The 25,481-nt window shown below is 36.8% G+C and overlaps 1 protein-coding gene across 1 annotated transcript in view; it reads right to left on the bottom strand.

The window, feature by feature from the left end:
* fscn2a (fascin actin-bundling protein 2a, retinal) overlaps positions 1 to 25,481 on the bottom strand; it is a 69,887-nt gene that overhangs the window by 23,951 nt on the left and 20,455 nt on the right. The window contains exon 2 of the mRNA XM_073856813.1: positions 8,657 to 8,813. Coding sequence (XP_073712914.1) covers positions 8,657 to 8,813 — 157 coding nt within the window. The remainder of the gene's footprint in view (positions 1 to 8,656; positions 8,814 to 25,481) is intronic.

The following is a 25,481-nucleotide window of genomic DNA, read 5'->3' as shown; positions in this document are numbered from 1 at the left end:
CACTTTATCAGAAAGTTGTTTAGGTGTGCTGCTTGTGAAAGAAAATAAAAGTTACCAATTTGTACCTGGTCTGACCCCCTCCCAACCCATGCACACACATAGATGATTCGACTATCAGTCGACTATGGAAAGATTCGACAATTCTGATTCCAATATGTAAATCCTTAATCGAGGTCACCCCTAACTATATTATACATTTTATTAAAGGATTACCCTGAATTAAACTGGACAAACATGAACCAACAGATGATGGATAATCTGCTGTCACGACCATAGAGTTTTATATAATATACATAATGAATTCATAATGAATGTAGCTATAGCAAGATAATTTCATCAGTTTAACATCAGTTTATATATATATATATCTTGTAAACGGATTTGAAATAATAAATAATTGTCGCGTCACGTAGCAAGAGAGATGATAGAGATCTCATTAACTTCTCTGCAGTAAGTTTTATTTCAAATTCAAGTTTTACATATTAAATAGGCTATTAAAAAGTTTGTGCTTCTCTCATAAAAACCTCACAGCAGACAGCACAGACTTCTACTCACAAACACACGCAATGCAGAGACTATATCTGCGGACACAGATTCCTAATGGGGAGAATTAAAAAGTACTCGGGTCGGACTCGGGCTGAGAATTCTGATAAGCTGTCGGACAAGGGCCGGGCTAGGGCTTAAGCGTCTCAGGCCAGGGCCGGGTCAGTGCCTAGATTTCAGGCCCGTGCAGGGCTCTACTGTAAATGTGACATGTTTTGTGTAGTCAGAAATGGCCATTTAAACTGTTTACTTCACAAAGACTCAAGACACTTCATACTCAAATAATAATGAAGTTTAATGGCTTACTTCAGTAATAATGAGTCATCAAACACGAAGTATTAGTGATAATATTAGCTAACATATTACTTCCTCCATAATTCATTGTGAAATTACTAATGTCAACCGCTCAAAGACGCTCTGTGCAGAAATCAGTTCACCATGGCAGTCGAGCGCACAAATAATAAAGTACGGGTCCAGAGTGCTCGATGAATCAATTGGGAGATTAGGGAATGATGTTTACTGACCTTCATACACTAACTAGCCACTGTTACAACAGCGAATAACATCCTCTAGTCTTAACACATCACTTGTTTGTAGTATAGATCGCATTAATGATTGCAAGGTGGTAAAAAGATTAATGGACGAATAACCTCATTAGCAGGGTAGATTCATTTTCAAAGCTTGTCATTTTATTAATTTAAGATGTTCTTAATTAAAGGTATAGCGGAAGATTTTCTTTTTCCGGGTGGGTCATCAAGACTATTGGTCATCCCAGTTGTCAATCATTCTGATGATATGTTGACAAAAGGCTGTCGTACGTGCTCGTCCCTAGGATCGCTTTCTGCACATGTGCACTTTCAGGTGTATATGTGTTGTGAGCTACGGTTTCAGCCATTCAGCTCGCGTTCTCACCGTGTTTTTTCAAAATGTCTGAGGTTCGCAAGAGAAAAAGTGTCTACGAATTGCATAACAAGAAGAGAAAGGGCTCTGAAGAAAGAAACAAGACCAGAGTGTTTTTGGGAGAATATTTCACACGCTGGCGTGCACTAAAAGTACAGGTTGGGCTTCCCACTGAATCCTCAGTCCCACAGTTTCTACTCGACAGGTAAAGTTTGTCATGCTATTTGGAGAAATCCATTTAAAATCACTGCTAGTAGAAGTTGATGTAAGCTATGATTAACGATGCTAGCCCTGGCACAAGTCCCGAACCGTGCAGACACGGTAAACATCTCAATGTATGAGCTATGCCGGCAGCAACTTGTAAACAGAGCGAAGAGAAGAGGCTCCTGCATGCACTCTCTTGGGCACATGTTTAATAGATGTTCCCTCTCAGGAGCAGGTAGAGTGTTGTGCATTAGCATTTTTTTTAAAAAAGTGGAGGGGCAGTTCTTTTAAAAAATTCTGGAAAATCTTCGGCTATACATTTAAATATTTGAGAAATGCACTTATGAACATTCTTACGAACTTCTTATAATTTATCTTTAGAATGTTATTATTTTATCTTAAGAAAATTTTCATGAATCTGGCCCCTGTTCCTTACTTACATTCAATCAGAACCCTCAAGATAGTTCTTAATGGTCTTCATGGTCAGAGACAGTCATGGCACCAGATCATTCAGGCTTTTAGAAAGGCCTTTGAGCAATATTAAATTCACGCTACGCCAAGTTCCCCTTTAGTCATGCATCTCACCCAGAGTACTTATTAATGTCACCTGAAACTTATCAGCTGTTTGATCATGAACACTAGACACACGAGCTCACACTCATTACTTACCGTGCTACTTATGGCAAGCTCACACTATGGGATTTTTGGCTGAATTTTGCGTGTAGAGATTTCCAATGTCTGCAACAAAACCCCTGGACTGTGAACAAAATCAGTGTTCATTGCATTTGCTGAAGCTCGTTAAGTATGAGCAAGTCAGCAGCAACGTGATCTGGACCTGTATTGAGCTATCACAGACTCTACAATGTTTTTAAACCTGTTTGATATTATTACCACATGAACTTGTAATGTGAGCGACACAATGATAAGGTGGAACTAATCCAGCCAATCAAGGTGCAGACGGTATAAATGCTAAGCAAAATTGCTGTAATTTCTTATGAGAATTTATGTGAGAAAACAAATTTTTGCTGATGGTCAAGAACGGCTCTTTAACGAATGTTTCATAGTGTGTGCAACTCGTCAGCACTGTGTTGTGCAGTATGCATGCAGCTATGACAAGATGAGAAGAAACCTTGTTGCGTTATGCAACACAGTGATTTGGAAAGTTCCCTATCTGTCATCCACTTGACATTGTGTAGATGATAACAGCATAGGGTGTTCTCCCGAGAGCCAATCTGGTCTGACTTGTGTGTAAAATGGCAATGAAATTTCACTTAAATTTCGCGAATGGTATTTACATACCGGTCTCTGCCCACTCTTGCGAGAAGACAGCAAAGCCCAGTCATACGCTCTTGTTCTTCGGAGCTCGCTAGTTTGGTTTCTCTTCCAGTATATACGAAAAAGTTTACTGTTGGCGTGACGGCGTGGGAGCAGGTCTGTCTTGCAAATCCCCTGGGCGGAATCAGCAGATTGTCAGAGCATTGTCTAAAAGAGCAATTTCTGCGCAGAATGAATGTCTTTTTAAGGACGGCTTTTTCATCTCTGTGCTTCTTGGAGAGTAGACCCCCCCCGTGACAGCTACATTCGCTCTCTCAGTTGTCTGTTATGCCAGTATGCGAAGGCTGCGTTTCTGACAGGTTATACTCTCTTTCAGGAGCGTGTTTATTTTGAACGTTGTGGTCACAGCCGCATCATCGAAGGGTGATTTTTTTGCTATGTAAAATTATGGATGAGCCCCTGGAGCTCCCATTTTTCAGCAGTTGAGCCCTGGGTAAACCAAACACTCAGATGACAGCTGTGTGTGATTGGGCAGCTGAAAACATTAGGTTGCAGCGCATGCATTGCTTTTGCCTAAACATTCTCAGCTTAATTAAGTAATATTGGGTGCCATTAAGCCCAGCTCCATCCCACTACTGTTCCTTTCTAAACTACATGGGGAACTTACTGATCTTGAAAGGTACCGTTGGTGCCCACCAAGTCTCCCTTCCAAAGCCTGCCTCCGCCCTGCACGCCATGGTCATCCTGCACTAGAAAAAGGCATTTCAACATCTACACGTTGTACAGATTTTACAGGATCTTCACACTGTCATTGACCTCACCCTTCGGTAAAGAACGTAACAGGGCGTCTTCAGAAGTTGAGCGATGTCCACAATGGTGGTTCAAGAGAAACATCATTGATGACTCTCCTCCTGATGTCCTTTCAGGTAAGTCAAGTGTGGTGGGGAACGTTTGCCTCCCCCCTCACTCTGACCACGACCCCCATAAAACTGCCTGGGACGTATATCTGCCTAAGGCCATAAATCTGCCTTGCTCCAGGTCTGCAGCCTCCCCCTACACCAGAGGCATTGCCTCCTCTGGGCACTGGCACAAGACACCACCCTAACAGACATCTGTAGAGCTGGGGGTTGGGTGACACCCAATACGTTTGTACAGTGCTGAGCCAGTATCAGCCCGAGCTCTCTTGGAAAGCCCATGATGGAAGAGGTACCAACCCACTCATATGAGAAGGGAATGTTAGTAAGGAACCCGACATACTCAAAAAAGGGAAGATGATATTGAGGCAAGCGAGACACCTGGCCATTCGCTCTGGCTGAAAATTATCTCCTTGGAGAACTCAGGCCGAAACTGGCCCAACACTGCACAAACATATTAGGTGTCGCAGCCACCACTCTACCTATTAATTCACTTAACACTAGATTACCATACGAACATCTTGATTCATTTAAACCTACTACAATAGATGAGCTTTCTAAAATAGTCACATCATCCAAATCATCGTCCTGTATATTAGAACCCGTTCCCACAAAACTACTTATTTCTGAGACACTTCCAAGATGGAAGAATGCTGTGCGGCAGACGCCGGCGACATGACACATTCATGTAGTGTCAACCCCGGTACTAAATATCTTTAACTCATCGCTAGAAATAGGATACGTTCCAACAGCTTTCAAACTAGCAGTTATTAAACCGCTGATTAAAAAAACACAGCTTGATCAGGGAGAGCTTAATAACTTTAGACCAATCTCAAATCTCCCTTTTCTTTCGAAAATATTAGAAAAGGTAGTGGCACGCCAGTTACGCACATTCTTGACAACTAATAGTACATATGAAAAGTTCCAATCAGGATTCAGGCCCCACCATAGCACAGAGACAGCGCTGCTTAGAGTTACAAATGACCTCCTATTAACATCCGATCGTGGTGAAATCTCAGTCCTTATATTACTAGACCTTAGTGCAGCCTTTGACACAATAGATCACACAATCTTACTCAATAGGCTAGAAAACTATGTTGGTATCAGTGGTCAGGCGCTAGCCTGGTTTAGGTCGTATCTAACCTATCGCTATCACTTTGTTTATGTAAATGAGGAGGAATCATATCACTCCCTGGTTAAATACGGTGTACCGCAAGGATCAGTTTTAGGTCCTATCCTGTTCTCGTTATATATGTTACCTTTAGAAGACATTATCAGGAAACATAACATACGTTTTCACTGCTATGCGGATGATACCCAGCTTTAAATCTCCTCACATCCCAGCGAAACACACACGGTTTCTAAGCTAACAGACTGCCTTAGCGATGTTAGTGACTGGATGGCACATAACTTTCTTAAGCTGAACTCCAATAAGACAGAGATACTTATTATTGAACCGAATCGCTACAAACAGAATATGTCAGATTACAAGTTACCCATAGATGGCTGCACTGTGGTGCCATCTTCCACGGTTAGGAACTTAGGTGTGATGTTCGACAGCAACTTATCTTTCGATAGTCATATCGCCAACGTCTGCCACACAAACATTCTTCCATCTTAGAAATATCTCAAAAATACACCATATACTGACTACATCTGATGCAGAGAAGCTTATCCATGCCTTTATGACCTCCAGAATAGACTATTGTAACTCGCTACTCGGGGGATGCCATGCAAATCATGTAAACAAGCTTCAGCTAGTTCAAAACGCTTCTGCAAGGGTACTTACTCGATCTAAGAAGTATGACCACATAAGCCCAATTCTGGCATCTTTACACTGGCTACCAGATAAATATTGCATACAATTTAAAATATCACTAATCCCTTCAAAGCTTTAAATGGCCTAGCAGCCTCATATCTTAGAGAATTACTATCAGAAAATACAATCCATCACGCACACTACGGTCGCAAAATTCTGGTCTCTTGATTATCCCTAGAATATCAAAAGTGTCTAAAAGTGGAAGATCCTTTTCCTACTTAGCCCCTAAGCTCTGGAATGATTTACCAACCGATGTCCGAGAATCAGACACAGTCGATAATTTTAAATCTAGACTTAAAACTTTTCTCTTCAACAAAGCATTTGCATAATTTGTCTAGTAAAGGTACTTATCTCGCAATAGCTATTTTTACGGAACAAAGCACTCACAGTCATAAAACAGACCAACCAAATAAATAAATAAAAACCTTATCTGCATCAACACTTCAAAATGAATTGCATTAAATAGTTTGCCACCATTTGCCACTGAACCTGAATTAACGACGACAGTGGGGCCTCTGGCTTTAGTCAAACGGGTTGGCACGTATGGTCAGGTTGCGATTTTGGTACTTTCATGTGTCTTGTGAATAGTATGCCATACAGACACGTTTGCCACTGAACCTGCATTAACGACGACAGTGGGGCTTCCGGCCTTAGTCAAACGGGTTGGCACGTATGGTCGGGTTGCAATTTTGGCGTTTTCGTGTGTCTTGTGAATAGTATGCCATACAGACCTGTTTGCCATTGAACCTGCATTAACGACGACAGTGGGGCCTCCAGCCTTAGTCAAATGTGTTGGCACGTATGGTCGGGTTGCGATTTTGGGGCTTTCTTATATCTTGCGAATAGTATGCCATACAGACCCGTTTGCCACTGAACCTGCATTAACGACGACAGTGGGGCCTCCAGCCTTAGTCAAACGGGTTGGCACGTGTGGTTGGGTTGCGATTTTGGTGCTTTCGTGTGTCTTGTGAATAGTATGCCATACAGACCCGTTTGCCACTGAACCTGCATTAACGACGACAGTGGGGCCTACAGCCTTAGTCAAACGGGTTGACACATATGGTCAGGTAGCGATGTTGGCGTTTTCTCGTGGTCTTGTAAATAGGATGCAATAAAGACCCGTTTGCCACTGAACCTGCATTAACGACGATAGTGGGGCTTCAGGCCTTAGTCAAACGGGTTGACAAGTTTCATTTTCTTAAAGATCGGAAGGTGACCCTTAGTTACCATATATACCTTCGCATTGGGCACCCAATTTGCAAAATCCTCAACTGTGGATAACATAATTATGCCGTAATAGTTAGTCTGTCTGAAACTAAGCTGATTTAAACCACATCACTGTGTGACACTTGCATTACATGTGAACGGCCCCTACGCTAATATTTTGTTTTTCTCTCCCTGTCTCGTCCTCGACCCCGAGGACAATGAGACAAACAGACCCAGTTCCGGTAAATGTGAAAGTCGGCACACCTCTGATCTACTGGCCGTCCTTCAAAGTGATGTCCAGCTGATGCCTGACCAACGATCTCCGGCAGAACCCGCTTAATCTCCTTATCCGATTATATGTGTGTATATATATGAAGAGTTTCGTTGCAAAACGAGATAACCACCATTTTTTTAATTGTTCAGAAATCTTGTTTTTTGGTTGTGCATTCCAATTAATTTCAATGCAACTGCAGTTGGTTTGTTTTAATTTAAAAATTCATAACAAAAAAAAATACAGCTAAGTAGCACCATAAAACTATATAATAATGTATATGTATATATACATTCATGTATATATTTAAGAAATATTTGCATTTAAATACTGTATATACATTTCTATAATTTATATTATATATAAATATAAATATTTTATATATAAATATTTAAAAAAATTCTTAAATATATACATGATTGGGTGTGTTTTTATATATAAATAATAATTATACACAGTACACACACATATGTTATGTAAACACAAACTTTTATTTTGGATGCGATTAATCGCGATTAATCTTTTGACAGCCCTAATATATATATATATATATATATATATCCCAAGGGTTTTTCCCTCCTAGGACTTTTTTTTTATTTCTTCGGCTAAAAGCCCGGGGTTTTTTTGTCCTAGGGGTTTTTTTCACCTGGGGAGGCAGCCTTCTTGGGCTTAACTTAGCTTCCTCTTCTAGACGTTACATTAGTAATACGCTTGCTTATAATGTTTAGTCATAGCAGCAGCAAATTTAACTGCTTATGCTATCGTGTATTATGTTGTGCTATCTGTCGGTTTTCTGTGCTTTTCACTGTTTCTATTAATGTAAAGCTGTTTTGAAACAATTAACTATTGTGAAAAGCGCTATACAAACAAAACTGAATCGAAAAAATTGAATTGTTGTGGCATTTCAGGTAGACACCCCATAGTGTTGTCGATACAATGTCTCATTCCTCAGTCAGGGAACTGTGGTAATACGTGCCTTGCTGACTGCTGAACTGACACTCCCCACTTTCTGGCGTGAGCTGTATCAAGCTCCTCAGACACAAGCCTATGACTGGGCTTTGCTGTCTCCTTTTATACACGCAAACGTGGGGGGAAAACTGATATGCAAATGCCATTCACGTAATTTCATTGAAATTTTATTGGCGTTTTACACACAAGTCAGACCAGACTGGCTCTTAAGAGCACACCCCATACTGTCGTCAGCGACACAACATCTCGTTTCCTCCATCTTGGAACCGTGGTTACATACGTAACCAAGACGTTTTCAAATGCAGTGTGAGCTTGCCATTGCTTGTTCTCCAGTGTGAATCTCTGTGTCCAGATATTTCAAGGCATTATCCTGTCAGATAATCTCTTCTTCAGTTGTCTCTGTTGTTCCTGGGGGTTTCCTTGTGTATGTGTGTTCCTACAATATGTTAAAGAAACAATGATTAACCTTAAGCTTTAAAATTGTCTTTGACTTTTGGACCCCACTGTACGTTTTTATTATTATAGAATCTGTGAATGTGAATAAGAGTTCTTTACGCTTCTGTAGCTGTGGCCATAATGCCGCAGTGAGCTACGAGTGTCCAGTAATTTCCACCGTTGGTTCTGAACGTGCACTTCTTTGTGTCTTTGTCAATCTCCATCTGAAAAGTCTCCATGTCTGTCTCATTATCCTGATTGGCCGACACACTGACACCTGCAAAAACAGAAATGTTTCATTTAAATTCTTACCAATGGCTGACATCTAGTTTCCCTTACAAAACAACAAAGCAAATATTTGGATGGTACTCATTGTTTGCACCTGTCTCTTTTAAACTCATTACTCTTGTCTATGTAAGCCCTTGTGTTTCTATTGTTTTCTGTCTTGTTTTTTAGTTTTTTGCTTTTTGTAATCCCCGACCTTCCTCTGTCAAAGACTATAATGCATATGCGGTGTAATTGGCATGATTTCTATAAACATAGGTTCTTTGGGATGCTGTAACTACACCTTTATGTTTTAAAAGTTGTCATGTATTATGGAAGCTATATATTTTGCAAGCAACAGCCGGTATGGTAACACTTTATTTTAAGGTGTCCTTAATACAGAGTAATTACCTCATTAAGTACTTAGTAGTAGACGGTGTAATTACATGCAACTAAATGTACTTAATATGTAACTAAGTTATGGAACAGCATGTACTTACAGATTGTAATTATGCACGTGTAATAAGCTGCAACTGTTACACATATGTAACAGGTCGAGTCTGTTACAAAGCTAACTACTGGTGTAATAAAAGGTCTTGTTACATATGTGTTACAATGTAATCATATTGAAAGTACTTTGTGTAGTACTATGTAAAAACAAGTACCTACATATGTTACTAGTTACATAGTTCACAGTTTAAATACATGCATTAGCTTGTTAATTACATTTAAATAACATACTATTACACAGGGATAAGCTACGTAAAATAAAGTGTATCAAGAGTGTACTTAAGTATACTTCATGTGTATCTACATACCTTATTCATCTGTAACGTGGTTTGAATCAACTCACTAGTTCACAGTTTAATTACATGAATTAGCTTCTTAATTACATTTAAATTACATAATATTAAACGGGGATAAGCTACGTAAAATAAAGTGTATCAAAAGTGTACTTAAGTGTACTTAAGTTTGAAACGACTTACTAGTTCACTGTTAATTACATGCATTAGCTTCTTAATTACATTTAAATTACTTACTATTACACGGGGATAAGCTACGTAAAATAAAGTGTATCTAGAGTGTACTTAAGTGTACTTCATGTGTATCTACATACCTTATTCATCTGTAAAGTAGTTTGAATCGACTCATGGTTTAAATACATGTGTATCTACATACCTTATTCATCTGTAACGTGGTTTGAATCAACTCACTAGTTCACAGTTTAATTACATGAATTAGCTTCTTAATTACATTTAAATTACATAATATTAAACGGGATAAGCTACGTAAAATAAAGTGTATCAAAAGTGTACTTAAGTGTACTTAAGTTTGAAACGACTTACTAGTTCACTGTTAATTACATGCATTAGCTTCTTAATTACATTTAAATTACATACTATTACACGGGAATAAGCTACGTAAAATAAAGTGTATCTAGAGTGTACTTAAGTGTACTTCATGTGTATCTACATACCTTATTCATCTGTAAAGTAGTTTGAATCGACTCATAGTTTAAATACATGAATTAGCTTCTGAATTACATTTAAATTACATAATATTACACGGGGATAAGCTACGTAAAATAAAGTGTATCAAAAGTGTACTTAAGTGTACTTAAGTTTGAAACGACTTACTAGTTCACTGTTAATTACATGCATTAGCTTCTTAATTACATTTAAATTACATTATATTACACAGGGATAAGCTACGTAAAATAAAGTGTATCAAGAGTGTACTTAAGTGTACTTCATGTGTATCTACACACCTTATTCATTTGTAACGTAGTTTGAATCAACTCACTAGTTCACAGTTTAATTACATGAATTAGCTTCTTAATTACATTTAAATTACATAATATTACACGGGGATATGCTACGCAAAATAAAGTGTATCTAGAGTGTACTTAAGTGTACACTGTAAAAAATGTCTGTAGAAATTACAGTATTAATGGGTATTACTGGCAACTAGCTGCCAGTAACTTACTGTAGATTTTACATTTATGTTATTTACTGGCAACATGTTGTTCAAAGTTAAATGAACATGAAACATTTTCAGACTTTATCTTCTACAGTAAGTTACTGGCAACCAGCTGCAAAATTACAACAAATTTTTTACAGTGTACTTCATGTGTTTCTACATACCTTATCCATCTGTAACAAAGTGTGAATCGACTCACTAGTTCACAGTTTAAATACATGAATTAGCTTCTTAATTACATTAAAATTACATACTATTACACGAGGATAAGCTCCGTAAAATAAAGTGTATCTAGAGTGTAGCAGAGCGACGTGATCTCATTAATTTCAATGGAAACCGGGTGACTTCCAGCGACACGATCGAAAGTGACTGTTGGCGACCGTATGGGCGTGTCCAGCGACGCGAGAAAGTTAAGAAAAGTTTAACTTTATGCAAATGTCGAGCGAATTTCGGGAGCGACAACCAATAAGAATAAAGCAGTGGAGTTCATGTCATCCTTCTCTCGTCAGTTACTGGCATGGATGGTACTCATTTGTTTATGACAAAGCAGATTTAGAAATGCTTCATTGAAAGAGACGGGCGACACACAGCGATAACATCGCTGGCTGTCTGAATGTGGCTTTAGCTTATAGCTAACAGTACTGTTAGCCTGTTATATCGACAAATTAATGCGCAATTGTTTTGTCAAATATGAAGAGTTTCGTTGCAAAACTAGCAGTGTTGGAAAAAGTTACTTCCAAAGTGTAATACATTATTTATTACAAATTACTGACATTTGAAAGTAATTAGTTACATTACAATATTACTGTCTCTGAACTGTAATGAGTTACACTACTTTTGCGTTTCTTTTGAGTTACTTTCATCAAAAATTGCAGCTGGGTTGCCGGTAATTTACCGTAGATTTAAATTTATGTTAGTTTCTGGCAACATTTTGTTCAAAGTTAAATGGACATTTAACATTTACAAGTCTTTGTCTTTACAGAGTAAAAAAAAAACAGCATCAAGCAAAACATTCTGGGAAACAAAATCTGAAGCAAAACCAAGAAAAAGGTTGATGATGATTGAGGCTGTTATTTTATAGTTTTATTCTCTTAAAACTTGTTAATATTTAAAACTTATTTAACTTTGAACAAACTCTTGCCAGTAAATTACATAAATTTAAATCTACGGTAAATTACCGGCAACCCAGCTGCAATTACATTGTAATTTCTACTGATTTTTTTACAGTGTATATTTTGTAATGCGTTACTCCCAACACTGAAAACAAGATAAATCCTTTTTTTTTCTCAAAACATGTTTATTATTATGTTATCATGTTATTATTTTGTTTTATGGTGCTACTTAGCTGTATTTTTTAAGTTATGAAGGTTTAAATCAAAACAAACCAACTGCAGTTGAATTGATGTTAATTGGAATGCACAACCAAAAAACGAGATTTCTGACAATTAAAAAAAGTTATCTCGTTTTGCAACGAAACTCTTCATATATTGATGTTTGTATATGTGGTACTAGTTAAATAAAAGATATGGAAACGGAAGACCCCCCATTTAAATTTTGAGTGTTGTATATTTTTTTTTCAGAAGAATAAGAAGGTAAATTGCCTGAACTGAATTTCTTAAAGTACTTCAGGGACACACCTTTCATTGTAAAAGAGTTTTGCAGTAGCAATATATTTGTATGTGTGTGCATAGGGGGTCTACATCATACAGACAGCTAGGGGGAGCTCTCGCATAGGTCTGCTTAGTAGTAGTAGCGCTTATATACACAAGTTAATGCAGAGAGCAGATAATTCGAGATGCTCCGGGAGAAATTAATCTATCTTGTTTAATATTCTTTGCAGGTAAGATTAATTTGAGTATAGGGAATGTTAATGTACGTCACCGCAGTGTTGCATTATGGGACGTGGGCGCCATGTTTAGAGGCACCGACGACCGCTATGCCATTTAATTCTGGGCATGTTAAGCTAAAACTAGGTAAATTTGAAGAAAAACGGAAGATATCGAAAAGTTGAAAGAACAAGAGAAGGGACCCTATCGGGAGAAACTAAATGCTACTGCCAAAAAACTTTATTTGGACAAATAAACAACATAGATCCATATGATTTAGCAGCCCAAGACTGGATTACGGACCTCCGCTTACATATCTGGTCAATTACCTTGTTTTTGCAGGACTTTATTTACACTTTGCAGGAGTTTAAGAGCTATAAATCCCTTTAAGCTTATAGTAAAGTGACACTTCTTCTTTTGGAGTCTTATGGTTGGCAAACCAGCTATTTACTGACAATGTGTTATTACCTACGTACCTTAATGATTCTATAAAATAATTTCTCCGTTGTATTCTGCGCGATGAATTAACACATGTTCAAAAGATGGCACTTCTGTTTTGGCCAAGTTATTAAAACAAACAAAATGCTAAATATTTAGCTAACGTTGTTATTTAAAGAGTCACAAGCAGTGGGTTTGAGCAGTTGCATTTAATAAAAAATACGTGTTACAATCGTCAAAATTTTCTAAATATTTATTTTTATAACTCATGTGTTTAGGGTGATCAGAAATAAATGAATGAATCAATCAATAACTTACATTTGTAAGTTAGTTTGACAGTGTTAGCATAAAAACAAGACAATTTAAGTGGTTCTGCTTTTATTAATCACAAATTACTGAATGACTGAAAATGCAGCGAACACACTCTCGCTGATGCAGGGATTTTTTTTGAAAAGTAAACGTTTTTCTCCTGATTACAGCATGCAAACCACGCGATCCGGCGTCTTTTTTCGTCAGCTCCTGCACCAGCTTCCTTTGTTTTTTCCACGAATAAAAGCTGGAAAAACGTATTCCGTTGTTCAGTTTCCTCCCTGAACGATCGCGTGACTTGCTTGATCGAGCAGTACTGACCAAACATATCGAAGTTTATTAAAATCTCGACAGAAAATACAAAAGCAACCTCCAATACATTAACTCAAATACAGCGGGATAGGACGCGTGCCTGCAAAGATGGCGGATTACACATAATCCAACACAGCGTGACGTCAACTCCACATTCCCTATATAACAAGTTAAAGGTGTATTTGAATGGTTGTCATTAGTGTTTAACGTTTTAAGTGAGTTTTGAACAACAAAACTGTATTTTAAGTACTCGTGAATGTACTACGAACTGAAGTAACTATCTTGAAAGTTCCTTTTAAAAACAAAAATTGCTATTTCACAGAGAGAAAAAAATGCAATTATATTGTTGCTTGAATTTTGATGGTAAACAACTATTTGACAGTACCGTGAGTTCAGTAATGCACACGGAGTTCGCGGGTGTCCGCCATTTTGTTTCAAGTGAATGTTGCCATGGTGATAGTGTTAATAATTGAATTGTAAATGAGATCATATGTTTGCGTATGAAACAAGAGTAAAGAAATATGACAGAAAATAACTCATATGATGTTGAGGTTGTTTTGAGCTTATAATTAATGCTTAAATAGACAATTTATGGTTTCTAAAAGAATCTTTAAAAGACAAAAGATAATCTAATGTGAAATGATAATCTAATGTGAATACTGTGAGTCTAAAGAAATGTTAATGTTACTTTTTGGGGTAATTGAGTATGTTCATATGCCTACTTTGGGAAGTTATTTTAATGAAGAGTTCTTTATATATGAGGACATTCTAGTCAAGCTCAAGTTACGTAAAAATATACTTTCTGCTCAGTTGCCATTGTTCTCTTTAGCCATTAAACTATAGATTTAAAACAGTAAGTCTTAAATAAATGCAATGTCTTAAAATTAAACACTTGTTAATTGAGCTTATTGTCTCTCTTTTTCAGACTACTATTAGGCTGAATCAAAACCTGCCAGACTAAAGTTGATTTTGCGTGAGAAAGATGTTGAAAACTCTGAATCTTCTTGACATTCTTCAATGAGTAATTGTTCCATTTTTACGCAAATAGTGTACACTATGAATGCTGTGAATAAACATATATATTTAAATATATTTTTAAAAAATTTTTTGACTGTTTTAATCAGCTTTTATTTAATTGAAAACATTAATTTCAAAAAATAATTTTGGATATGTTATCAGCTGAAGTCATCTATTCCCAAAATAGCACTCTTTAAGTTAACTAATTATAAACAAACTTGAAGTATACTGGTCACTGGTCTAGCTGCAGGTATGTTAAAGTATACAAAACGTAATATACTTACCATATTCATTTTTACCAGGGTAGTTTTAAGAATTTTGGATTAGCCAAAAAATATAGATCTATAAAATGTGTGCAAACAATCTTTTCAAGGTATACTGAAAGTATGTTTGCAAGACACTCATAATACATTTGTATTGTACGTTTAACAAAAATTAAACACAAAAATAAACTCTAAATTCACTTATCAAGCATGCATTTAGAACAAACAGCCATATGCTTAAATTGTACTAAGTACACTTGAAGTTGTTCCACTTTAGCACACAAAAGTACACCAAATACATTTAAAGTAAAATATATAAAGTAAAAAATGTGTTGTTCCGAAATAGCATTAAAGGGCTCGTTATGTTGTGCGTAGGTCCTACGGCGTAGCAGCGACGGCGTAGGTTCCGCGTCGGTTTTCATTTATACTTTTGCGTCGTCGTCCGCGTCGACGTGCAAACACACGCGCAGACCGCTGGTTGGCAGTAACCACGCGTGTAACCACAGTACCAGCACAAACGTGAAAGAAGAAGACGCTTAGCAAGTTAACCCACAAACGAAGAAGAAACAGCAACTTGTTGTGTATAATTTGAGAAGACCAGCAATGATGGAAGTAAATAAACAGTGACTTTTGATGCAGTTTGAGTTAAATCACTCCTCATCTTTGTTTTCACCGTCACAAACGGAAATACCTATGACGCAGTTTTTTTTACCTGATGGGATGGGTTCTGGTGGACCAATTACAGCTCTTGCGGTCCGCGTAGATCTGACGCGCTGTTAAATTTTTTGTGAGGTGCGCGTCAGGCTACGCAGAGCTACGCACACGCTACGGATAGCCTACGCCGTAGTTACGGCGTAGAACCTACGTACGACTATAAATCGCCCTTAACTAATCAATAGCACACTTTAAATATACTGGTCATTAGTGTGAGCGCAAGTATACTGAAGTATATCAAAATTAAATATTTTTAGCATTCAATTTTTTATGAAGTACACTTAAGTACACTCTAGATACACTTTATTTTACGTAGCTTATCCCCTTCTAATATTATGTAATTTAAATGCAATTCAGAAGCTATTTCATGTATTTAAACCATGAACTAGTGAGTCGACTCAAACTACGTTACAAATGGATAAGGTATGTAGGTACACATGAAGACCACGTAAGTACACTCTTGATACACTTTATTTTACGTAGCTTATCCCTGTGTAATATTATGTAATTTAAATGTAATTAAGAAGCTAATGCATGTAATTAACAGTGAACTAGTAAGTCGTTTCAAACTTAAGTACACTTAAGTACACTTTTGATACACTTTATTTTACGTAGCTTATCCCCGTTTAATATTATGTCATTTAAATGTAATTAAGAAGCTAATTCATGTAATTAAACTGTGAACTAGTGAGTTGATTCAAACCACGTTACAGATGAATAAGGTATGTAGATACACATGAAGTACACTTAAGTACACTCTTGATACACTTTATTTTACGTAGCTTATCCCTGTGTAATAGTATGTTATTTAAATGTAATTAACAAGCTAATGCATGTATTTAAACTGTGAACTATGTAACTAGTAACATATGTAGGTACTTGTTTTTACATAGTACTACACAAAGTACTTTCAATATGATTACATTGTAACACATATGTAACAAGACCTTTTATTACACCAGTAGTTAGCTTTGTAACAGACTCGACCTGTTACATATGTGTAACAGTTGCAGCTTATTACACGTGCATAATTACAATCTGTAAGTACATGCTGTTCCATAACTTAGTTACATATTAAGTACATTTAGTTGCATGTAATTACACCGTCTACTACTAAGTACTTAATGAGGTAATTACTCTGTATTAAGGACACCTTAAAATAAAGTGTTACCGCAGGGGTAAATTGAAAAATTATCATGTACTTCTTTATTATAAAATGTTTTACCAGTGGTAATTTTTGTAGGGCTCTTAACAACATGAGCCACTCTTTGATTTTTATTTGGCCAAGGAGTTTGCTATAATGCTATAAACTTCAGCTGTTTTAAATTCTCTATAAACTTCACAGGGTTCTATATTGCCTTATTAATTTCATTTATATAAAATTATATATTTTTGTCTTCATAACAATGTAAACTTCTGAACATTTGATTTTCAAAAGAGTTAGACTTGAGTTTCTTTAGTGAAACCATACTAAATACTAAACACATTTTACACATTTACTATAATTAAACTATGGATCATTTTTGTAAGGGAAGTAACTTTAACAGCAACTACTATATATCTAATCCAACTAGTCTAGTCTATATTAGACTATGTTTGCATGGACAACAGTAATCTACTGTAATTATTGACATTATTTTGAAAAATATAATATTCGAATTAAGTAGTTGCTTTATGAAAAGTCCTTTCATGTTCTCATTTTACATATTATAGAACATAAATCGATTAATGGTACACCTCATTACATTCCCATGCCCTCATTTTAACATTTTATAACCGCTTCAAGTATACGCTTGTAGTATATTATTTGTCATACAGTGGCCCTCATTTATCAAAAGTGCGTACACCAAATTTCCAGCGTACACCTGGTGTACACCCAAAACCACGGTGACTTTGAGATTTATTAACATTAACGTTAGCGTACACCACGCTCAAATCCTACGCCAACTCAGGAGGTGGTGTATGCACATTTTGAATGCGCAGAAACACAATTCCTAACACCCCAAACTCACTGACAAACTAAAAGATATGATATATTATGACCCACTGTAAAAAAAGCACATCAGTGTTTATTTTTATGCAACATGGACTTCAATGTTTAATTCGTGTGACTTTACCAAAGCATTTGATTTGTAGGCACATGTATTCCTTCACTTGAGAGCCTGTGCAGTTTACCTGACGTTCAATGCAGAGCATGTGAACAGAGCTTAGTGGAGCGTTGAGCGGTGCTGTAATAATATAATCCGTTCGCTCATTACGCTCAGCACCGCTCGCTCAACCCAGAATGCCCTTTGATCATTTGCTAGTTCAAGAATCTGTGGAAACGTCTAGCAATAAGTTATGGAATTCAAGCCTTATACATAAATTTAAAGTACAAATCAAAGTTAGGATTAAACAAGGAGAAGAAATTGAAAGGGAGTGCAGAGGGACTGTAAGAGTCAAATATTCGATGATAAATAAAGACATGAATAGGCAAGTTAAGATGCTTGTGTTGAATGGAGCCGTGAATCCTATCATGATGACATGCGGACAAAATCATGGCCATGAATTATCTTTTATGCTACATTATGGACACAAATTAACAATTTTTTTTCTTATTTAGTCTAAAGTATGGCCATAAATATAGATTTCGTTCCCAATATTCAACAGTTTGTTTCTTGGAATGAATTATTATAATATTTCCTAATTACTATTACAATTATTATTACTTCAAATTATGAATTAGCCTAGTAAAACATGTGGATGTCGTGGAAAAAATTGTTAATTTGAATTATATCCTGAGCTCCGTATCAAACTGGATCTAAGATATAGCTAACAAACAGCTGTATGTAAATATAGAACAACACACTACAGAAGTTACTACAACATTTTAAAATTTATTTAAAAAAAAAACTTAACCGAACCATTAAGCAGACATTGAATTTAGATGTAGGCAACGGTAAATAAAAATAATAACGACATTCTTCTTCTAAATAACAATTAGCGTAAAATCATAATAATAATAAAAAGAAGAATATTACAAATTGTCATGCAATTATTAATGTGTCTTTAATCCCACTCTTTAAACTCCCAAAAAAAACAATTTTGTTTCTTTCCACTTCCCTGGCTTCTCTTCTTTGCCGTCCTCCATGTGTCCATGGCGTAAAATGAGGGCGTGGGGGAAGCGGAGACTTGAATATATAAAGGGGCGTGTTATTCTAAAATTTTTAACAGCACGTCAGTTCTACGCGGACCGCAAGCGCTGTGATTGGTCCACCAGAACCCCTCCCGTCAGGTAAAAAAAACTGCGTCATGGGTATTTCCGTTTGCCACTGTGAAAACAAAGATGAGCCAAGTTGAGGAGTGATTTAACTCAAACTGCAACAAAAGTCGCTGTTTATTTACTACCATCATTGCTGGTCTTCTCAAATCATACACAACAAGTTGTCGTTTCTTCTTCTTTTGTGGGTAAACTTGCCATGCATCTTCTTCTCTGATGGTCGCACTGCTACTGTGTTTACACGCGTGGATACTGCCTTCCAGCGTCCGTGTTTGCACGTCGACGTGGACGATGACGCAAAAGTATAAATGAAAACCGACGTGGAACCTACGCCATCGCGGCTACGCCGTAGGACCTAAGCACAATTAAAACCAGCCCTTTACTGACAATAAATGTTGCGCGTTACTATAATAAATCTCACTGAAGCGATTTTCACCAGAGTAGGATCTCTCATCCAGACAGGCAATGTTTTTCTCTAGTGTGTATGTGTGTGTGTATTGGGGGCAGGCCTGGATTGGCCATTGGGAGGACTGGGAGAATTCCCAGTGGGCCGATCTGTTTTTTTGGCCACAAGGGCTGGTGTTGGAAATCCATCGGTCTAAAGATTGCAGTGCCTGCACTCACTGAAGCCCCACTCGCGTAATTTGTTTTAAGCCCAAATTGATTGTATCCCGAGTCCCGACCACTTATTGGAAGAATTCTTGTATTTGGGCCCATTAAAATTTTAAAGGCATGGAAAACATCTATTTTGAGTGTGCTTGTCATACGTCTAGATTTAAAATAAACTTGAGCGCGACTAGATACAAATGGCCTTTAGGAAAAGGATCTACTAATATTTTTTTTATCTTTGTCATAGATGTAACAATGAATCATCTATAAAAAGTCATTATTCATTGCAAGAGTAACAAAAATCTATTTGATGCAAAACTTGTTTATAAGTTTCATATAATTGTAATGTCTTCTCAATTTAAACAAAAATTTTAAAGTCCATTATTTATATATATATATATATATATATATATATATATATATATATATATATATATATATATATATATATATATATATATATATATATATATATATATATATATATACATGCATTACATTATTTGGCAATTAATTTTTTAATCGATTTCCCCTGCATACTTGATAAATCTTGCTAGTGTATTGTATATCAGGGACTTCCAAATTTTCCAAACTTTTTTCACCCAACAGGTAATCTCAAGACCCAGCATTTTTTTTTCAAAATATAAATATAGGGCAAAACACAAAGACATTTGTTCCCTTTTAGTAGTTTTTGAATAAGTTTAATTGAATAATATTAAAATGCCTTAAGGCTGCATGGTTAGGGCAAACATTATAATTTGTTTAGACTACTGTATTTGCACTGAATTGGAAATGATATATATGAAAAATACATTGAATTGTAAGGCTGCAGTTCACTACTGCAGACTTATGAAGGTTACTGAGGATTTAATTATATTAATTTAATATAGTCAGTCATGAACTAAAATGGGCCAGTCTAAGGCATGAAACTCCTGGGCTGAAAATGAATACCACTCCGGCCCTGCATAAAAGTTTAGCCACAAATGCCGCTCTGGAATGACTAAAGACACCATAGATTTACCGATTGCTTGTCCTGTCTCTTTTGTAGCCCAAAGCGATAAATCTGCTGTCTGCCTCAGCTTAGACAGCAGTTCCGGGTGTATGGCTCTCCCTCGACTATTTCATTGAAAAAAATCAGCCTGGTACGCTTGGAAAATCTCCATTGAGTGCAAACATGCACCTGCCCGTCCCGCTGATATACACTTTACCTACCATGAAGAAACACGGCGTGGTTTATTTACTAACTTGGGGGAAAGATAATAAACCAAAGTCTCCTCTATTTTAGGCATCATCCCAAATCCATGTTTTTATACCACTGTATATGTAAAAAATGTATGTGCTCGTGGATTAACTCTAGCAGAAAAGAGCTTCTTTCAAAGGGAAGGTCTCTGTGCTGTGGTAGTACTTTTGTCTTTAAAAACCACTCATCCACTTTTCCCTCTCTTGACTTTCGACTGGCCAGTCAATTTCAAGTTTCTTTTTCCATACAATAAATAACTAAAAAAATGAACAGTAAACATTTCCTTTGTAATCGCTTTTATTTTAAATAAAAAACTATACTTTATTAGTTTTTGATAGAAACGTAGAAGACAGCTGCTGTCTTTTTCTACGCACTGCTCTTCTGTTATGCACTGCAGCTGCTATATGCGTGTCAACTCATTTCATTCATTCCATATATATTATAAATATGCTTAACTGGCTGAAATCAGGGAAACTGTCAAGTGTGGGACGTCTTATGATAAAGTTGTTAGTCACGAAGGAGGAAAGGGACCAAGAAAGAGAGACCTTTTTATGGCAAAAATAGAAATAATGAAATATGAGGAGACATGGGCACGTCTAATGCACAGGATACGAGAGCAATGTGTTTTCATGCATGGTAAATAGACCGCCAATTAATTATATAATAAAATACATAAATACTTAAAGACACTGTAGAGAACTTATTAAAAGCTTTCATTTAATTTTGTTTTAAACTCAATGAATCTGCAAACTATTATACACCTTTTGTGCGAACAGCAAAGGCTTTCGTGAATGATGGGTCGGCACGTTACGCACGCATCTAGAAGGAGAGCGCACTGGTAAACATGAGGAAACTCTTATATATCATCTTTTAGCTGACGACAGTAAGTGTACGTTTTTTACCATAGTAAACTCGAATGGCATTTAAAGGCACACAAGGCAAGTCTGAGTATTATTTCTCTACTAGCTCCCCCTAGTGTCTGGGAGTAAATGCTTTCTATATCTGAGACTTTACGAGACTGAAGGACACCGGGTCGGATACTTATGTTTAATCATTGTGTCCCTTTAAATATCAGTGGTTAAATGCATATACGGGGGCGAGCATCATCTACGCTGAGCATAGCTGCGTCTGGTCGTAGTTTCAGATGGTGCAACACGCGTAAATATTTTTCACAATGTCAGACGTAAGCTAAGCTAAGCCCAACTTCTTAACGTCCGGCTGTTGCAACCGGACCCTGGTTATTTGCGCATTATAAAACATACGTCTTTAAAAACAAATCTTTTTAGCGTTTTTTTTTTTTTGAAGTGGGGATTGGGGGTGCTCCAACCCGGTTGGGACATAGAAGGGGGTGCTCAGGAAAAAAGTTTGGGAACCCCTGTTTTATACTGTTGTCTGAGGTCTACTTATAATGTTGGTGTGGTTTTTACATTCAAAAACATCAAAAGCAATAAGTAATAGGTTATTTTGTAACATGGTTCTGATGCTGTCTGGAGAAATGGCACGTTTGAAGGGGCGGGACGCATTGAAGACCTGGACGTTACCACCCACTGCTATGATTGGATAGCTTCATTCCTCGTCATTACGGTTTGAAAACCTTAATGTGTAAAAATAGCAGCCTGTAATGAGTGAAGTCGATAGAGTGAATCCAAATGCTGGAAGTTTATTTAAAATCAATCAAACAAGCAACCAAATCCAAAGGGGTAATCCAACAAGCATAAGTCCAGAAACAGGCAAAAGGTCATAAGAACAATATCCAGAAACATGAAACAAGAAGAGGAACGAAACAAAAACAATGGCTTAAACACTCAGTATGTAGTGTGGAACTAACAATACTTAGCAATGATGTTAACTAAATGACCATGCTTTATATAGAATAAACAGGAAGTGAATCAGTGGAGGAGAGAACAAACATGGATGTGACAATTTCAAAATAAAAGACATGAAACAGGAAACTTCCAAATTAAATACCTTGACAATAAACAAAACCAGAACACAAGACAAAACCCTTACACGGCCAAACACATATATGTTTGAGCCACAAAAGATTCTGGGTGCTAGAGATGATACACATAAATGACAATACGTTTAAACTAAACTTTAAACTCGACGTGACTAAATTATTGTATACAACACAGTAAACGTGCAACAAAATCTAAACCGTGGCTAGTAAGTCCTTCTTTATCACTATCTTTGTATATTTGTCCCATATATTACAGTTGTATTGTTAACACTCTTGGGTCGACTCCGCAAAGAGACTTAGATTACTCTGCTGATTTTGGACATACAGATATGATTTATACATAATTTAAAACGTTAAAGTTTCTATTTTTTTCTATCCACTCCCAATAAAAACAGAATGTTGTTCTTTTCGCAAAATTAAGAAAATAAACATGATGCGCATTTTGTTCTCTCTCCTTCAGTGAAGTCCTTTCAGAAACACATTAGAAAAATTAACTGTAACTTAACAAATACTTTTCTTAGAAACAAAAGATAAATGTCTACATAATGCTTGGAATGTCAGCTTTTAAATGATGTGAGTGAGATCGAAAACAGATATTGTCATTCAAGAGATGGCGGCGCTACCGGAAGGTAGTTAATAACGTTAATAACATTTTAAATATGGATATTTCTACAACAACACCGCACGGATTACCCTCAGAAGACCTTTGTTTATCATCCTGAAGCCGTTTGGATTTAATTTGTGAAGGATGGACGCACTTTTTTTGGACTTGAAGGTCGTGGACTATTGCTGGACCCCGTAACATTACATTTAATCAACAGAAAGATCTAAAATATTTTCTAAAATATCCGAAAATGTGTTTGTCTGAAAAACGATGGACATATGCAACTCGGACAGCTTGGGGGTGAGTAAATCATGGGTTTAATATCGTTTTTGGCCGAACTATCCCTTTAAAAAGAAACTACGGAGCCACCTCTCGGTCTGAGGTCCAAATAAGCAGTGTTGTGCTAATGTGTAGGTACGCGTTTTGTTGGATATAGTAAGATTGTTCAGAGCTTTGTATGTTGCTCACTATAGCTGCAGTTTTTGTGGTTGTATTACCGAGATGTTTGTTTATAACGCGTATGCGGCTTTCACACAGGACGCAGTGGGAGATGCCCTCACTGCTGGGTGTACAGAGTGCAGAGCAAAAGTTAAACTAGGGCTGCATGATCATGTCAAGCATCACGTCAGTAAAGCTGGTTCCTTGATTTGTAGTAAATCACCATCAACTGCTTTCAGATGGAGCGGCATTTACTACAAAATCACCCTATACAAGGTATTTAATTGATGAAAAAATAAAGGATTAAGAACCTTGGACCAGATCGACAAAAGGAAATGATGGTAGTCTGTGTGCTCCACCACTTCTCATGGCAAACGGAGTTGGCTAGCTGGATGCCCTGTAAAAGTTGATTTGAGTTTTATTTTTTTCCCTGTTTGCCGTTTAAAAGTCTGACTGAATGCGTGATAGACGTGCACGACATGAAATTTTGTGGCGCGTTTGAGCTTGTGTTGCGTGGACATAATGAGAGCGAGAGCTCATACATAATCCTGTATATTCCATGGCTTGGTCAACTTTGTTGTTGTTAGTTTTGTTGTTGTAGAGTTTAAAAAAGCACCCACGAGAAAACCACTGTTTTTAAGGGAACTTTAAGAACCATGCAGATTTAAGCTGATGGACTGTATGTACTTAGTCTGTTGTGAGGGAAAAAATGTGCAGCAAAAAGAAACGTACGAGCCTGTGATTAGGCAACTTTATTGTCTCTTTTTGTGTGTGTTCAGTCGCATTAAACGAGAAGTCTTTGACGGAGAAAATTTTAAACAGTATAAAGAAAAATCTGCACACCATTTTGGCAGATTGCCCATTCAACTTAACTTAAGAATGTAATTCATATTAATGTCCAGTTGGTGGCAGTGTATTGCTCAAATGACGCCCTGGTTTCTAAACATTCTCGCGATATTTTGATGTCATACATTGGTCTGCGCATCACTGCTGAAGTTAAACACTACAAGTACGCTGCAACCAGACGCCTGTCTAAGGTAAAGATGCAAAATCTAATGACAAGAGTCTGCATAAATCTGCCTTTATGCGTTTATTACACAAGATGGTTTCAGATGAGTTTAGTTCAATTCAGATTTTTACACGTTTATTGATATTTTAATCGCAGTAGTGTTTTGGATCTGTTCATATTTGCCTGTTCAGCATACAGCTTGCGTGTTTTTGCCTCCGCTGTCACTGTGAGAAGAAAAAAAACATTAATTCATCTGCTTCATGTGATGTTAAACATGCAACCTGAAAGTGATGCACGGTCTCCGTTTATCTGTTCTCTAAACAAAGAAATAAACACATTTGACTTGTATGCTCGTCTTGTAAGTTTATGATTAGAAATGGACGTGTAAACAAAAATGAAAATAATTAAAACATGAAATGACGAATAATAACTGACTGTGACGGACTCTTTACAATGCTGTTTATCAAAAAAATTACAGAGATTGAAAAAGTCTATCGCAACCTATGTGTGTGTGTGTGTGAATGATTACCATGATATTAGTTCATTACAGATTCATAGTACATTTATTTCGTGTGTTTGATTTCAACTGTAACATTTTCAGCATTTTAGCTAAGCAGTAGCCTAATGATATTCATCACCTGATAAATGGCCATTGACAGTACTGCATTACTACAGTAAAAGTTTCATTTTGAGTATGTTTGCG

Source organism: Misgurnus anguillicaudatus, chromosome 19, assembly GCF_027580225.2.
Source record: "Misgurnus anguillicaudatus chromosome 19, ASM2758022v2, whole genome shotgun sequence".
Classification (NCBI taxonomy): Eukaryota; Metazoa; Chordata; class Actinopteri; order Cypriniformes; family Cobitidae; genus Misgurnus; species Misgurnus anguillicaudatus.
This window is presented reverse-complemented; position numbering and strand designations above follow the sequence as displayed.